Raw genomic sequence first — 17,439 nt, 5'->3', positions numbered from 1 at the left:
CTGTTCCCCCTACTTCCCATAGTCCCATAAATCCTAGAGATAAGACTTGTATAGCAGCAGCCCAGACGCCCTATGGCCGTTTCTATCAGCCGCATCCTGAGATACAGGTATGGATGACTCCAACCACCGTCCTCACACAGGAAACAAAAACATTCCCCTAAGGGAAGAAATGTCAGTCCAGAGAGATCAGACCACCCCCCTCCCCATGCTAAGTGGTTGACTCCATGGATATATAAGCAGATGTGAGCACTCTCTAAGTTCAGCCTGCAGAGCAGCACTCACAATGGACGTTCACACCAAATGTGGGGCAGTGGGAGATGTGAACCCTGCAGACGCTGAAGTACAAGAAGTCGTCCAGAAGGTGAGGAACTTCACAGGTCGTATCAGTTTGTGTCTATACATCTATAATGTTGCATTTTTTTTTTTTTTACTCTGACATACAGTGTCATATGTGTATAACAGCAGCAGGAAGGTGAATATGATTGATGACAGTCGCTGATCGCCGGGATCAGGGAGATCTGTAGCCTGGCCTCTCACCTCCTTGAGCACTGCGGTCAGTACTGACCTCACCATAAGTAAGAGGGTGCCACCCCCCCACCCCCCCCCCTGAATATTTTGCTAGGTTTTTCAAGGTCTGTGCTCAAGGATTCTGTCATGAATCCTTTATAGTTTTCTATTGATTACCAATAAAATGTGATCATGAGTACAGACAAACACAATAGTGGGAATTTATCAATGATTTACGCCTGTTTTTAGGTACTACATTTTTACACAATATTCCCTCTACTTATATCAGTGTGTGATACGTCCTTGTAAATTGCCTTCAATGTAATTAAACTATTAACAACCAGACATCTGTACTGTTCATACGTTCAAGCTTCCATAGTGGAGGCAGAAAAAGGGAGTGAACACTTGGATTTATTAACATGTAGATCTCCCTTTAAGGGGGGTTATCCAGGCTTACAGAAACAGCGCCCCTCTTTTCCTCAGGTTGGGTGTGGAGTTTTGCAGCTTGGTTCCATTGAGTGAATGGAGAGGGATGTAATACCACACACCATCTGAGGACAGGGGTGGCGCTGTTTTGAGTAGCTGTGCTTTTCTAATCCAGAATAACCTCTTTAATTCACCTCCCCCAAGGGTTACTTGTATCTGCAAATCAGAATTCCTGTGGAAAATTGTAAAATACTTAAGTATATCCAGGCAGTGATATGTGTTAGGTCTAATGCAGGACAGCAAAGACAGAATCCCAGTGTCATGCTCCTCCACACCTCTGGGGGCACTAGACATAACTGAAAGGACATAGGAGGGCCCATTGGCTGCTCACTCATTTCCCAGGTCGTGCAGTGATCAGTATAGGTAATAAAGCTGCCGTTATCTGTAATAACTCACCACAATATGAGACCAGGGGTGTAGCTACCACTATAGCGGCTGCTGCGGGGCCCGCCACATGAGGAGGCCCGTCCCTGCAATACACTGGGCCTCCCAACCTGTCGTCATACTACCAAGAAGGATGCCTACCATGGGGGACACTATGTACTGGGGGGTAGGATGCTAGGAAAGATGACTATTTTAGGGGACACTATCTCCGGGGAGATGTCTACCATGGAGAGCCAAGCCCCTTCTTGTTACACCCCTGTACACCGAATTCTAGGGGTGAAGGTAGTATCTGCACGGCCTATGTGCACCCCAATGGTAGACACCTTGGATCTATCCTTACAGCAGAAAGCTTTGTAGTTTACTCTACTGTTCTGGATGATGAAGCTGAGATGTGTATTGGGCTTCATTCACACAACATATTGGGGGAGATTTATCAAAGGGTGTAAAATTTAGACTGGTGCGAAGTGCCCACAGCAACCAATCACAGCTCTGGTGAAAGGAAAGCTGAGCTGTGATTGGTTGCAGTGGGCTGTTTGCACCAGTCTAAATTTTACCCCCTTTGAAAAATCACCCCATCGTGTTCTAATAAGATGTCCAAAACACATTACTGGCTTTATTGCATTTCATTCATGTGTCTTTTTGCCATCAGGTAAAAGCCGCCTTTGAGGCAAAATCCGGGGTTAACACTGCAGAGTTTAAGGCTGTGACGTTCGCGACTCAGGTCGTCGCTGGAACAAACTACTTTGTCAAGGTAACTGATCTGCAAAGCTGATCCTATAAGTCCTATACACATTAAAGGGATTATCCAGCGTTAGAAAAACATGGCCACTTTCTTCCAGAGACAGCACTGCTCTTGTTTCCAGTTTGGTTGCAGGTTTTGTAACCGGTTCCATTGAAGTGAATGGACCTGGAGACAAAAGTGGTGTTGTCTCTGGAAGAAAGTGGCCATGTTTTTCTAATGCTGGATAATCCCCTCTAAGGCTGGGTTCACACACAGTATATTTCAAGCAGTATTTGGTCCTCATGGCAACCAAAACCGGGAGTGGATTGAAAGCACAGAAAGGCTCTGTTCACACAATCTGGCTAGTCCTGTGTTTTGAGACTCTTCAATGAGGCTCCACGGGCTCTTTTTTTGCATATTCATGTTTCCCAGGGGGCAATGCACCTAGGATTTCACTGCATTGAGCGCTTTCACTAGCAGCCGGCAATGTTATTGTTTGGCTGGTCTCCCTGAGTTCAGCAATTGGTTTCTCTTATGGCTCTACTAGGCATTGCTCCCACCTAGCCAGAATCCTGCTCCACACTGATGAGGGGCAACACCCTGAAACAGCTGTATGTGGATGGTTACCTAGCCTTGGTTTATCCCTTGTCATTACACTGACTTTTATAGGGCCACTTAATATGGTGGATTTGGTGGTTTCCTAACAGGAGCTGCCCCTTGGCTGGGTCCTTCCTGGAGGGATATCTGGCTAGTCCTGTGTTTTGAGACTCTTCAATGAGGCTCCACAGGCTCTTCTTTTGCATATTCATGTTTCCCAGGGGGCAATGCACATAGGACTTCACTGCATTGAGTGCTTTCACTAGCAGCCGGCAATGTTATTGTTTGGCTGGTCTCCCTGAGTTCAGCAATCGGTTTCTCTAATGGTGTAATTGAGTGGATGGCCGCCATATAATGGTAAATAACTGCCATTATTTCAATATAACGGCCGTTTTAAGGTAACAGAAAATATTTGCCATTAAATGACGGCCATCCACTCAATTACAACATAAGATCATAGCCTTTCAGTGCTTTCAATCCACTCCTGGTTTTGGCTGCTATGAGGACCAAATACTGCCTGAAATATACTGTGTGTGAACCCAGCCTTAGGGTAGCTTCACACGTACCGGAGTTTGCAGCGAAATCCACTGCTAATCCATGTAGTGTGATGTTCAATGGAGTTACATACCCCCAGCAGCATAGATCACCTGCTTGCCGCGGTTGTGTGTGAGGCTACCGGCTTTCGTGTGGGAGCCTCACACGCAGGTAATGTATGCTGTGGGTGGCAGGGGGTTAAGGGGGGTTAAGGGGGCAGAAAAATTCCGCTGCGGATATGTAACCCCATTGAACTCTACACTACACTACATGGATTAGCAGCGGATTTAGCTGCAAATGCGCAGCGTGAAATCTGGTACGTGTGAAGCTACCCTAAGTCAGTTTGATGGATCACATGGTGGGGAGTGATCCCAATACAGTCCCACCATGTAACATGTCCCTCTTGTCTCTGCAGGTCTCCCTTGGAGGGGGTCACTTCTGCCACCTGAGAATATATCAGCCTCTTCCTTATACTAAACAGGGCCCAAGGCTGGATGGCTACGAGCTGGACAAGACCGAGCAAGACACCATTTCTTATTTTTAGGTGACGCCAGTGTTGAATATATGTGGAAGAACAACCATAAATCCCACCCGAACCTGCAGATATGAGACTTATACTGCAACAGAAAGTATGTCTGCCCGTCCTGTAACTTCAAACTAAATAATAAAGAGGAGTGAAGTAGAAATTCCTTCATGCGTACCAGGTCTGCGTTGATGTGTTACATGGTGTGGTGGATAACAGGGCAGGTTAGGGGGGCCACCCTCTGGGGCACTGGCTTTTTTACCATCTTAGTGATGGGACAGAGTGTGGAGACCAGGAGTTGCTAGGTGGTGTTGTGCCCACCCCTGGATATATCACACACACTTTTTAGTTAGTACAGGTGTAGTGTGATGAAATCAGTCTCTGTACGTGACTGGTTATTATTGAGTCCTTACTTACCACCCTCACCTCAATAAAGACACAACACCATGTGGATTTTAATCGGCCACAGCAGCCGAGTTTATTACAAACAAACATTTAAATTAAATAACTCAACAACCTGAACCTATATCCCAACCATATAAAACGGCGGAGGTGGTCCTCGAAGCCCAAAATAACCAAGGCGGTCACCCACAATTAATCCCACCCACAGGTTGGCCTTCCAGCCGGTCTGCACAGGCTGAGAGGCATACAGTTAACACCTGTGGGCACCCAACTTCCTTTTACCCCCTAAAGGGTTAACTTCCACGAGCCACCAGGTAATTTTCCGTGACCGCCAACACCATAAAGTTTGTTAAGGGAGACCGGAACCCACCTATGGTTCCCTCCCCTATTTTCCACCATTCCCAATAATCACCACCAACTCCGAGGACCCCCCCCCCCACGCCACAGCTGCTGCGACAAGACAACCGCCCCCCAGCTGCGCCAATCAAAATACCACCTGCCCCCCAACCCTATACACTGATCCTAAACAACAGGAAACCCAGGGTGGGTGGGTGGGGTTGTCAGCTCGATTTTCTAACCACAAGTGGCTAACACTCCCCCCTCCCCTCACAATTTATAACATAACCCCCCCTAATCAAAACAACCCTCCAAATATGGTACCCCACATGACCTCCGGCCAATGCCCGAGGCTTAACCCCCCAGCAACCCCCCACCCCTTTCCTCTAACCAAAACACCCCCCCCCCCCCACCTAAACCACCTTACATGTAAACTCTCCTCACCATGCTCAATATTTTTCCCCTCCCCCAGTCCCAATAAACCCCAGTCATGCTGGCCTCCCCTCATGCATTCTGCTACTGTCCGGCCATTACTTGACTGGTTATTATTGAGTCCTTACTTACCACCCTCACCTCAATAAAGACACAACACCATGTGGATTTTAATCGGCCACAGCAGCCGAGTTTATTACAAACAAACATTTAAATTAAATAACTCAACAACCTGAACCTATATCCCAACCATATAAAACGGCGGAGGTGGTCCTCGAAGCCCAAAATAACCAAGGCGGTCACCCACAATTAATCCCACCCACAGGTTGGCCTTCCAGCCGGTCTGCACAGGCTGAGAGGCATACAGTTAACACCTGTGGGCACCCAACTTCCTTTTACCCCCTAAAGGGTTAACTTCCACGAGCCACCAGGTAATTTTCCGTGACCGCCAACACCATAAAGTTTGTTAAGGGAGACCGGAACCCACCTATGGTTCCCTCCCCTATTTTCCACCATTCCCAATAATCACCACCAACTCCGAGGACCCCCCCCCACGCCACAGGGCAAACGCGGAACATCTACGCGGTTGCACCCCTCCACACATTAACCGCTACCTCCAAACCCTCCTGCAACGCCAGGCACCACATGTCCACCCCCACCGCGTTGAGATGAACACCATCTTTTCTCCAGTACGCCCCCTCTCCTTTTTCCAGATTCACATGACGCACCACCACTGCCCCATTCCGTGCCATAAACTTAGATACCGCCTTATTCACTTTTACGCGGGCCTTATTGATCCGAGCCACCGATCTGGCCCCTTTCCACGTCTTCCTTGGGACAATGTCCGACCAGACCACTACCGTCTTCGGAAAAAGGGACCAAAAACGAAGCATATCGAACTGAATGTCCTTAATCAGTTCCCTGAATGGACGTGCACCCAAATCATTTCCCCCCAGATGCACTAACAGTACATCTGGTGGACGATCATACCTGGCAAATTTGTGAACTTCCGGCAACAGCTCGCGCCACGTCATCCCCCCTTTTCCGATCCAACGAACTACCGCCTCCCGTCGATCAAACCCCAGCTGCCTCCCATTCGGACGAACACCAGCCCGCACAGCTCCCCAAAACACGTATGAGTGACCGACAATCCAAATCAAACACGGGGGATCACCTGAAATAAAAAAGGGGATAACATAACAACAGGACAACCAACCCCAAAACCCACTCACCCCCAAGACCCCATCCCCACCAGTCGATCACCACTATAGATTACCTCACCCGTCCAGCCGCACATATGACCTGAACCGGATAGACTCCCAGCGGCCAATGCGGCGTATAACGTCATCCCCCAATCCTAAGCGTGCCGCCTCCGTAGCAGCCCCAATACGAAACGAGTGACCACTGTAAACACCGGGATCCATGCCCAAACCCTGCACACACCTCTTAAACACCGCAATAAACTGGTACCGTGACAAATAAGACCCATCCTGATGTACCAGCAGAGGACCCTCCATCGCCACGCCTCCCTGCCAGAAATTCCTCAAAAGGGACACCGGGCACATAGCCGCCCCTGTCACTGCAAACAAGACCACCCTCCTACCTCTGCCCACCTGATCCGTCTTAGATCTCCGCAACCGAAACTCCACCCTATCTGCAAACAAATCAACATCCCCGGCTAAAAGCCCCCCCAACGTCACAACAGAAGGACAAACCAGCTCGCCCAAACGCAAGGCCCCGAAAAATGCTAAAGAAAATGCAAGCTGGAACAAAACCGTCTCAGCCGTGGACACACAAATAACTGCCAACTGCAACCCCAGCTGCTGAAGCAAACCAAAAGAAACCGGCCTCCTCTTATCCAACACCCGGGCACCCCGCCGATAACCCCTCAGCGCCTGGCGTACCAGGAAAGATTTTGTCACGTCCTCCACACCCCGAGCCTTACACCCAAACGATACTCCTGCCACCAGCTTGTTAATACGGCCCACTGACCAACCCCCCTCCAAACAATGCCCCAACAATAACAGAAACAACGTCCCCCCATCGCCAATCTCACCCACTAGGCGTTGCCAGTCAACCCACTCCTTCCAAGCCGCCTCATATGACACCCAAGTACCATGAACCAAAGACTGCTGGATTAAGAGCTGCGCCGATTGAAGGGCAGGTCCCACAATTCCACCGGACAGTGTTCTCCCGCCTCCTCGGCCGATGGCGCCAGCTCCCGAAACCGTTGCCACTGCGAACGAGAAATGGCGTCAGCAATACCATTATGCACCCCCGGAACATGCACCGCCACCACCCATATGTTTTCTGACAAGCAGAGCAGCACCAAGTGCTGCAACAAGCGCACCACCGGAGGTGACGAAGCCGACACCTGATTGATCGCTGACACCACCCCCATGTTATCGCAGTGGAAACGGAGCTTCTTATTCCTGAACCTGTCCCCCCACATCACCAAGGCCACCACAATAGGGAACAGCTCGAGACAAACCAAGTTCTTTACCAATCCCGCTTCCTTCCACGAGTCAGGCCAAGTCTCCCCGCACCACCGCCCCTGACAGTAAATACCAAAACCCACACTTCCTGCCGCGTCCGTGAATAACTCAAAATCCGCCGCATCCCTCCCAGGTTCGATAAACAACGACCTGCCATTGTAGCGAGACAAAAAATCCTCCCACACCCCCAAATCCTCTTTTAGCTCAGCTGACAACCGAATATGATGATGTGGGGCCCTCACCCCCGCCGTCGCCATTGCCAGCCGCCGACTAAACACTCTCCCCATCGGCAGGATGCGGCAAGCAAAATTGAGCTTACCCAACAATGATTGCAAATCACGCAGCCTGACTTTTTTAGACCCCTTCACAAACTGTACCGTAGCCCTCAAATCCTGGAGCTTATCCTCAGGCAGCCGACACTCCATCCTGACCGTGTCTATCACAATCCCCAGAAAACACAATTCTGTACACGGCCCCTCCGTCTTCTCCTCTGCCAGAGGCACCCCAAACCGACCCATGACCTGCCTCAGGGTTTGCAGCAAAACCGAACAACAGTTCGATCCCGCCGGTCCGATACAAAGGAAGTCATCCAGATAATGGATGACCGACCTTGTACCTGCCAGATCCCTGATGACCCATTCCAAAAATGTACTGAAAGTCTCAAAGTACGAGCAGGACAAGGAACACCCCATAGGCAGGCACCTATCCACAAAGTAACCCCCTTGCCAAAAACACCCCAACAAAGGCTGACTATCCGGATGTACCGGCAATAGCCTGAATGCCGACTCCACATCAGTCTTAGCCAAAAGGGACCCGGCCCCAAACTTCTGTACCCACTGCACCGCCGCGTCAAACGAAATGTAACGAACAGAGCAGATCTCAGGATCAATGCCGTCATTGACCGAGTCCCCTTTCGGAAATGACAGATGATGGATAAGCCGAAATTTATTCGGCTCCTTCTTCGGCACTACCCCCAGCGGCGACACCCGCAAACCAGGGACCGGCGGGCGCGAAAACGGCCCCGCCATCCTGCCCAACGAAACTTCCTTCAGCAACTTTTCAGACACAACCGCCGCGTGCTCCGCCGCGGACTTCAAATTCTTCCCCACACCCCCCAACGCCCCCACAACACCGGGGATCCTAAAACCGTCCCGAAACCCCCGCTCCAACAATTCTGCCGCCGCCCTGTCCCCATATCTATTTAGAAACGGGACCATCTCGTCCACCCGCACCGGAGTCTCCCCCTTTTGCAATACCGTCGCTACCACCTCTCCCTCTACCAGCCTTAAAGCACCTGGATGCGCCGTGAGACCCCCCTCCACATCCAGAACATTCGTGTTTAAACTTGCATTTTGCCCCGTATTTACAAAACCCGTCATTGTACATGAAGCACAGCCCTTTGTGGACCGCCGCTGAATGACCCGACTGTGAAGAGCCACCGGCGCTCCCGAGAAAGGGCTGATTCGTCCCCCCCGGACGCACCGGCGCCGTGACCCGCAACCAAAGACTAATGTCTTTGTGATCCCACCGAATACCCGGCCGCAACGCTTTCCGCTGACGAAACTGCTCGTCATAGCGGAGCCAACCTTGCCCCCCGTACACCCTGTACGCTTCCCCGATCGCGTCCAGATAACAAAACAAGCCCGAGCAATTCTCAGGAGCCTTCTCCCCTATTACACTGGCCAGTATAGCGAACGCTTGTAACCAGTTGGTAAACGTCCGCGGGATCAACTTATACCTCCGCCTCTCCTCCTTCTCTGTTTTTTCCAACACCGCTTTACCCCTATCCAAATTAAATTTCTCAAGCGGTAGCAGGGAGAAGATTTCCACATACTCCCCCCTCCATATTTGCTCCCGCACCTCTTTCTTCAGATGGGCCCCCAAGGGGCCCTCAAAACACACATAAACCTCCGACTTTGCCGCATCATCCAATCTAATTACCTCCCCTTCACTTGACCCAACAGCCGCCTGCCCCAGACCTCCCGCAACCTCAGTGCCACCCCCAGCACCACCACAAACCGACCCCACAACCGCTGCACCAGCCCCCCCCGGCACCACTAACCCAGCACTCACACTCCCACTTTGCAGCAACCCACCGTCCCGCGGCAACCCCACACTAGTCACAGAAGGCCCCGCCGGACCAGTACCAGCCGGCACCAGCCCAGCAGGCCGGACATCCCCCGCTGCTGTACCCATGCTGGACAGCCAGGCCGCAGCAGGGCCCTGCTTCCCCAGAGACGCCTCCAACCCCTTCACAAGACCCTGCAAGCCCACCAACAATGCCCCTAACGAGCCCTGCTGCCCCACTCCCCCACCTCCACATGCCGGCACAATGTGTCCCAGCCCCCCCCCAGCCCCCAGTGTAGTGTCCATCTCACCTGGCCGCCTGGGTGCTGTTTCCCCAGCAGCCGATACTCCTGCCCCTCGACGTTCTCCTCCGGTTTCCGGCTCGGCTCCAGACTCGGGATCCCCGGCATCCCGGCCGCTTCCGGAATCGACGTCGCGCATGACGTCATCACGCTCCCTCCCGGCGGAACCGGAAGTGGCGCGTTCTTCACCGACAGCTGGGCGGAAGCCGAAGGAGGCGGGGCCAGCACCGCGCTGCCCGATTCTCGCACCTGATGGCCGCTCCGGCAGCCTCCGACCCCCGGCCACACTCACTCCTCCACTACGCCGGGTCCGGCCGCTCCGGCCTGGGACCGTACCTGCTCCCGCCACCACCGCCGATCGCACCGCAGCACGGGGAGGGGACTCCTCCCCCGGTAGTAGGCCACGCCTTCCAGCGGGATTCCTCTCGGGCCGCGACCGGCGAGCTGCAGCAGTCCTGGTTACGGCCGGGCCCGGAGGGTCCCTTGAGGGGCTCCCTATGCGGCGTCTGGCCCTGGGGGTCACTTCTGGGCTTAGGCGCGCAGGAGGCCTGGTCCTCCTCGGCCGGCGACTGGAAGAGGACGCCTCGGCAGCAGGCGCCTCCGACCCCCCCAGCAGACTTTGGAACTGAGTCTGCATCCATTCAGCACCCCTGTCAGCAGCAGTCCTGCGAAACAGCTCCACCATCTCCTCAATAGAAGCCATTGCTCAGAGTCTGGTAAGTTGTCAGCTCGATTTTCTAACCACAAGTGGCTAACACTCCCCCCTCCCCTCACAATTTATAACATAACCCCCCCTAATCAAAACAACCCTCCAAATATGGTACCCCACATGACCTCCGGCCAATGCCCGAGGCTTAACCCCCCAGCAACCCCCCACCCCTTTCCTCTAACCAAAACACCCCCCCCCCCCACCTAAACCACCTTACATGTAAACTCTCCTCACCATGCTCAATATTTTTCCCCTCCCCCAGTCCCAATAAACCCCAGTCATGCTGGCCTCCCCTCATGCATTCTGCTACTGTCCGGCCATTACTGGAAATGTACATAAAGTGCTTTTTTTTTTTTTTTTTTTTTTCCCTGCACTTACTACTGCATCAAGGCTTCACTTCCTGGATAACGTGGTGATGTCACTTCCTGGATAACATGGTGATGTCTCCCCCGACTCCCAGAGCTGTGCGGGCTGTGGCTGCTGGAGAGGATGATGGCTGAGGGACACAGGGCACTGGAGGGACACTGAGCATCCCTCTGCCATCCTCTTCAGCAGCCACAGCTCGCACATCACTGTTATCCAGGAAGTGACATCACCATGTTATCCAGGAAGTGACATCACCATGTTATCCAGGAAGTAAAGCCTTGATGCAGTAGTAAGTGCAGGGAAAAAAAAACTCTTTACGGTTCAGGGAAGAAACAGAGTGCTGCACCTCACACCTATGGCTGATACTAGTGCCCCTAGGCTAAATAAAAAACACATCAGAATTTTGTGCCATAGGTGTGAGGTGCAGCACTCTGTTTCTTCCCTGAACCGCATTTTGTTTCTCTCTTTTCTCCGTGTTTTGCACTCCTCCTGGTGAGACCCACATGACCGCAATTAGCAGGAGACACCTGAGTGCACATGGTTTTAATCCCTCCTGTTTTTTCCCATTCTGTTTGCTGCAGCTATGGTGAGTGTAATACCTCATCCAGACTTGTGCTGCTTGGGGGCGACCTTCTCCGCCGGCGGTGCTGGCCGGGTTCTGGTGTGGTGTTTTTGGGTCTGGTCCTGTGGCATGGGGGTCGCAGGGCCGTCCCATGGCCCCCGTTCCCTGGCTGTGCACGCCTGCGGGGTTGGTGGCCACTGACTGGCACGGTGTGGACTTAGTGTAGGGACCCATGTGTATCAGATACCGGCACGATGGTACATGGGGCAGTATGGCTTGATCAATTCATACACAAAATTCTGATGTGTTTTTTATTTAGCCTAGCGGCACTAGTATCAGCCATAGGTGTGAGGTGCAGCGCTCTGTTTCTTCCCTGAACCAAAAAAACTCTTTATGCGCATTTCCGGTAATAAGTGTATATTGCTGATTTGTATAACTTTTGGGAGCAATGCAATACTTAAAGGAGAAGTCCAGCAATTTTTTATTTTATTTTAAGGATCTACAGTAAATTGGTTCCCTGTTTAAGTTGATCACAGTATACAGTTCTCTCTTTTTGAGTAGAGGTGCAATAATAAAACACTCAATGCCTTGAGCTGGGTACTTGGACTTGACAATACTTTGCTTTATGCGCTTACCTAGCCACTGACTGGAAATCCTGTCTTAGTTATCAGGATGAAGAGAGGGTAGCCACCCAGCCTAGGTAGAGTTGTCTCTTTTTAGTCCTGTTCACCTCAGTCTCACTCTCTGTGTGCTTTAAGCCAGACATAGGCAAAAAGGAGAAAGTATAGGAAAAAATCCTTTGGCTCAAAGTCCTGTGCAAGGGGACCTGGTCTAAGCCAGGCCCTGAAAGAAAACTTCAGCGGGAGCTTCCTCTGGCGTGAACTTCCCTCAGAGAAATCCTGACTGGGATTAACTGAGTAAGTGTTCCTCAGGGAATAAACTACCCTGTGATTGGGCAGAAACAAATTGGAAGGCCTTAACGCTGGCTAGTGATTGGTAAGCACATATCAGGTACCCAGTTTAGGGATTGGTCAGGGGAAATCACCCCATACAACAGTGGCTAAAAATACAGTTAGGCAGTTGGACAGTTAACCCTTTGTACTGTTCCACTGTTGGCCTCTAGTGTACTCTATCCTACATAGTGTAATGGTACACAAGCATTACTGTGTGATTTGGGACAATGTCGGTGTCTCGGGTACCATGGCTGTAACCTATGACACCAGCCTACTATGAAGACAATCTATATAGAAAACATCTCTCAAATGTACACGCGTTCATCTACTTGAGACCCCCAGATCTTGTGCTTTCTCCAGTTTCCCTTCTTCATCTTACACCATAAGGCTATGTTCACATTTTCAATAAATAACGGCCATTGTGGCAGATTGCAGCACCGGCCTCTGTTTGATGACTCTGTGGCTTTGCATTAGATCCTATAAAACAATGGCCGTAGTGTATACACTCGGGCCGGGATTCTATGTGGCCACACAGAAAACTGATAGATCTATTTTGTGCTTCCGCTATTCAGTAAACAGTGAAATAGAATGTGCACACAATGTAAAGTACGGCTTCTGGATCCCTGACTTACTTTACATTGTGGGCTATGGCAAAAACCGGATGAAAAACTGATGCATTTGTGTGCATCCGTTTTTCCATTGACTACCATTATAATAAAAAAAAAAGGATCAAATCACATCTGTTTTTATCATACACAAAAACAAGGTCAGCTACATTTTTGTGTACGTTAAAAAAAAAAGCGTTTTGATATTTATTTATTTATTTTTTTATATATATAGTGGAAGTCAATGGAAAAACGGATCAAAATTGATGCATACAAATGCATCCGATTTCCCATCTGTTTTTCATCCATTTTTTGCAAAAACGGATGAAAAAAACAGTGTGAACCCAGCCTAAGGCCCCGTTCACACTGAGCAAAACCGGCGGAATTCCTACCGCGCTTAGTGTCCTGCAGTGAGTGAATGAGAGGGCATACGCGCGTATACTCACGCCACACTAAAGAAGTGACAAGTCGCGCACGCCCTCTTATTGTCTCACTGCAGGACACCAAGCACAGCGGGATTCAGAGGTCTCTGACGTGGAATTCCACCATTTTTGCTCAGTGTGAACTGGGCCTTAGACTTCTATGTCAGCAGCACAGAAGCCCTGTGGCCCTTTTCTTCAGCCGCACCCTGAGATGCAGGTAAAGATGGCTCCCACCTCTGTCCTCACACAGGAAACTGAAATTTTGTACTCAGATCTCTGGGAGATCTGTAGCCTGGCTGCTTATGAGTAAGGTCTTATTCACACATTCTGTTATTGTGTCATCAATTGCGGACTTGAGTTATTGTCCATTGATTTCAATAAAACTATTCACACGATCAGTGGATTATGAGTATGCAATCTGATCTACAAAAATAAAAAGCACATGTCCTAGTGCGGACCCACTTTTTTATGGATTTGGTAATTTTGAATGTTGACAGTGGAAATGCCGTATGCCGAGGGGCTTGTGTGGTGTTGTGGCAGCTCTGTGGGTTTTGGGCCACATGGGCACTTTTCAGTGGCCAAGAGTGGTGTTGGAACCCAACCCCAGACAAGTGGGCATCACCCTCGAGGTTTGGGTAGCCCAAGTGTGAACTGGTGTGTAGGTGAAATAAAGAATAGTCCAGTGACTTAACCAGAAGAACTTCCGTTTACACCATGCAGGTGCAGGCAAGGTAGTTATCATGAGGGTAGAGTAGAGGTAGTGGAACGTCTTGAGGACTCTGTCCAATGTAGTAGTGTACTCTGCCGGGATATCGTCTTTGAAGATAGAAGTAACAGAAGAAGATGCTCGTACTCGTGTATAGATACTTTTGATCTGACTGCCTCTTGCCCTATAGTTTCGGGGAACCCGTCCTACTAGGGTAGTATGAAGTCCCAGGTTCCTTGCGTTGGTTTGAGCAGACTTTCAAAGACTTCCCAGAATAGCGGTAAGACTTTCCAGAATTCCCAGTAACAGCAGGATACATAGGCTGAACTACTGGGGTCAGTACCTAACCTCAGGTATACTGTCCTGTGTGTTGCTGAATGTATCCTTGGCGTGGGCAAGGTATTTCTCATATGACGTCACTCCTTTTCTAAGGGTCTAGCACTAATGGTAGTTAACAGCGTAAGAAAGATCAAGTCTCCTGGTCCCCGACAAGGGTCCTGGCCTGAGCCAGGCCCTGGCTTCACTGCAGCAGGAACTGTGATCTCTGTATTGTCTCTAATAAAATGTGATCTGACTGTTGTCTGAGTCACAATTATAGACAAACACAATTGGGGGGGGGGGGGGGGGGATTTATAGTTTTTGGGGGACATAAAGGTGTAATTCATGGCAGAAATCTACACCTACACCTGCTCAGGAGGTCAGGTTGATTTCCCTAAGAGGAATGCGCCTCTTATTGTATCCTGCAGGGAAGTTGAGGATGGGGCCTAATTTAATAGTCTTCATAAATGTCCCCCTTTGTGTAGGTTTTGGTAACAAAAAGTTTTCCTATGTGTTGTGCAAGAGTTTAACATTTTTAGCAGGGATTTCCTGGTCAAAGCATTGATAAATTCCCATCAATATAACTAGACATGGAGTAAACACCCATCGGGCAGGGAGAAAGTGAATTTGATAACTTGCAGATCTCCCTGTGTCACCTCCACCAAATATTTCCTATAGCTGCAAATAGGATCTGTACAACATTAGGAGGAACTTTGGACCTTAGCTCCTTGCACATATGTTCAGTTCAGTTCTTCCAGTCTTGACCGCTGTTTTATAGTAGACTGGAGTCTTTGTGGTTGACGGATCTGAGATCTCCTCCACATATCGGCCTTCTTTCACACACAATCATATTCTTATTGCATTAGGTAAAATCTGACTTTGAGGCAAAATCCAACGTTAACGCCACAGAGTTTAAGGCTGTCACATAGTCAGTTCAGATCGTCTCTAGAAGAAACTACTATCTCAAGGTAACTGATCTATACAGCAGATCCTGGTGGTTCCAGACATCATAATTAACACAGATCAGGTCTGACTGATCACATGGTGGTGGTGGTGCTGGGGGAGCAGAAACTGTAAATATCCACCCTAGACCTCTATGGAATAATCTCCGTCCAGGCCATGTACTAAGCAGCGAGGCCAGTACTGTCCCACCATGTCACATGTCCCTCTTCTCTCCGCAGGTCTCTCTTGGAGGGGGTCCGTTCTGCCACCTGAGAATACCTCAGCCTCTACCTCATACTAAACAGGGCCCAAGCCTACATCGCTACCAGTTGGATAAGTCGAAGCAAGACGCCATTGGTTATTTTTAGAAGGTGACTCCAAGGCCTCCCTCCTTTCTTTGTAATTGCAGGGACACAGGGGACAATAACAGAGTAGTAATTCACCTCTCCCCGTGCCTCTTCACAGAAGGGTTTGCCGCTCCGGGATCCCGCCAGTCTACGGTGCTGCTGACATCACAACCCGGCTGCTCAGCCAGTCAGTGACTAGAAAATGCCTTCCGGCGAGGGTCCCGGAGCCGGACAGGCGGTGCCTCATGGGCACAGGGAGAGGTAAGCAATGTTTGCTGTTACTCTCGCCCCTGCCGCCTGACAGAACATACCTGAGGCCGGACTTCTCCTTTAATTTGCAAACTAAATAATAAAGAAGATTGAAGTGCATGATAAGTTATTCCCCTTACCAGTTCTGTATAGATGATGTGTTAGGCTATGTTCACACAACGTAACGCAATTTGCAACCACGGCCGTGATTTATGCAAAACATACGTTGTATTTGAAAGAATGGAATCCTGGCCGGAGCGTATACACATAGTCTACGTACACATAGTATACGTACACATAGTATACGTACACATAGTATACATACACATAGTATACGTACACATAGTCTACGTACACATAGTATACGTACACATAGTATACGTACACATAGTATACATACACATAGTATACATACACATAGTATACGTACACATAGTATACGTACACATGGTATACGTACACATAGTATACGTACACATAATTTACGTACACACAGGGGGACATGTATTAAGGTGCGTATTGGCGGAAAGTGACGATTTGCGTATTATTTTATTCGCAAATGGCCGATTTGCGAATAAAATTTTCGCATATCGGCACTTTCCGCCGGGGGGGCGGGGTGGGGGTGTGGAGGGGTGGAACGGTGGGAGCGGACTCAGAGTCCGCGCGATTTATCTTTTGCTCCGGTAAAAGATACGCCGAAAATCTACCCCACCTTTCAGGTGGCGTAGGTTTTCTGCCATGCGCACCGACGCGCAAGGGATTTATGTAGAGGCAGTCCGCCTCTACATAAAGAGAGTCCTGTCCTGGCAGGTGTGAGGGAAGAGTCAAAGAGGGACTTGTGATACAGCATGATAATATGGTGCATCCGCGCCACCTAGTGATCTAACTGTGATAATGCAGAGAACATCCGCGTGACCTAGTGATCAAACTGTGATAATGCAGAGAACATCTGCGCCATCTACTGATCTAACTGTGATAATGCAGAGAACATCTGCGCCATCTAGTGATCAAACTGTGATAATGCAGAGAACATCAGCGCCACCTACTGATCAAACTGTGATAATGCAGAGAACATCTGCGCCACCTACTGATCAAACTGTGATAATGCAGAGAACATCTGCGCCATCTAGTGATCAAACTGTGATAATGCAGAGAACATCCGTGCCACCTACTGATCAAACTGTGATAATGCAGAGAACATCTGCGCCACCTACTGATCAAACTGTGATAATGCAGAGAACATCGGCGCCACCTACTTTAAAACTGTGATAATGCAGAGAACATCTACGCCATCTAGTGATCAAACTGTGATAATGCAGAGAACATCTGCGCCACCTACTGATCAAACTGTGATAATGCAGAGAACATCGGCGCCACCTACTTATCAAACTGTGATAATGCAGAGAACATCTGCGCCATCTAGTGATCAAACTGTGATAATGCAGAGAACATCGGCGCCACCTATTGATCAAAC

The 17,439-nt window shown here is 49.8% G+C and overlaps 1 protein-coding gene across 1 annotated transcript; it reads left to right on the top strand.

The window, feature by feature from the left end:
* The first annotated feature begins 263 nt into the window (after window positions 1–263).
* Window positions 264–3,898, top strand: LOC138768013 (cystatin-B-like). Its single transcript, XM_069945987.1, has 3 exons — window positions 264–361; window positions 2,027–2,128; window positions 3,645–3,898. The coding sequence occupies exons 1-3, from the start codon at window positions 284–286 to the stop codon at window positions 3,771–3,773; spliced, it is 309 nt and encodes a 102-aa protein (XP_069802088.1). The 5' UTR covers window positions 264–283; the 3' UTR covers window positions 3,774–3,898.
* The last annotated feature ends 13,541 nt before the right edge of the window (window positions 3,899–17,439 follow it).

Source organism: Dendropsophus ebraccatus, chromosome 11 (genome assembly GCF_027789765.1).
Source record: "Dendropsophus ebraccatus isolate aDenEbr1 chromosome 11, aDenEbr1.pat, whole genome shotgun sequence".
Lineage (NCBI taxonomy): Eukaryota > Metazoa > Chordata > Amphibia > Anura > Hylidae > Dendropsophus > Dendropsophus ebraccatus.
The sequence above is the reverse complement of the archived record's forward strand: the minus strand, read 5'-3'. Positions and strand labels throughout refer to the sequence as shown.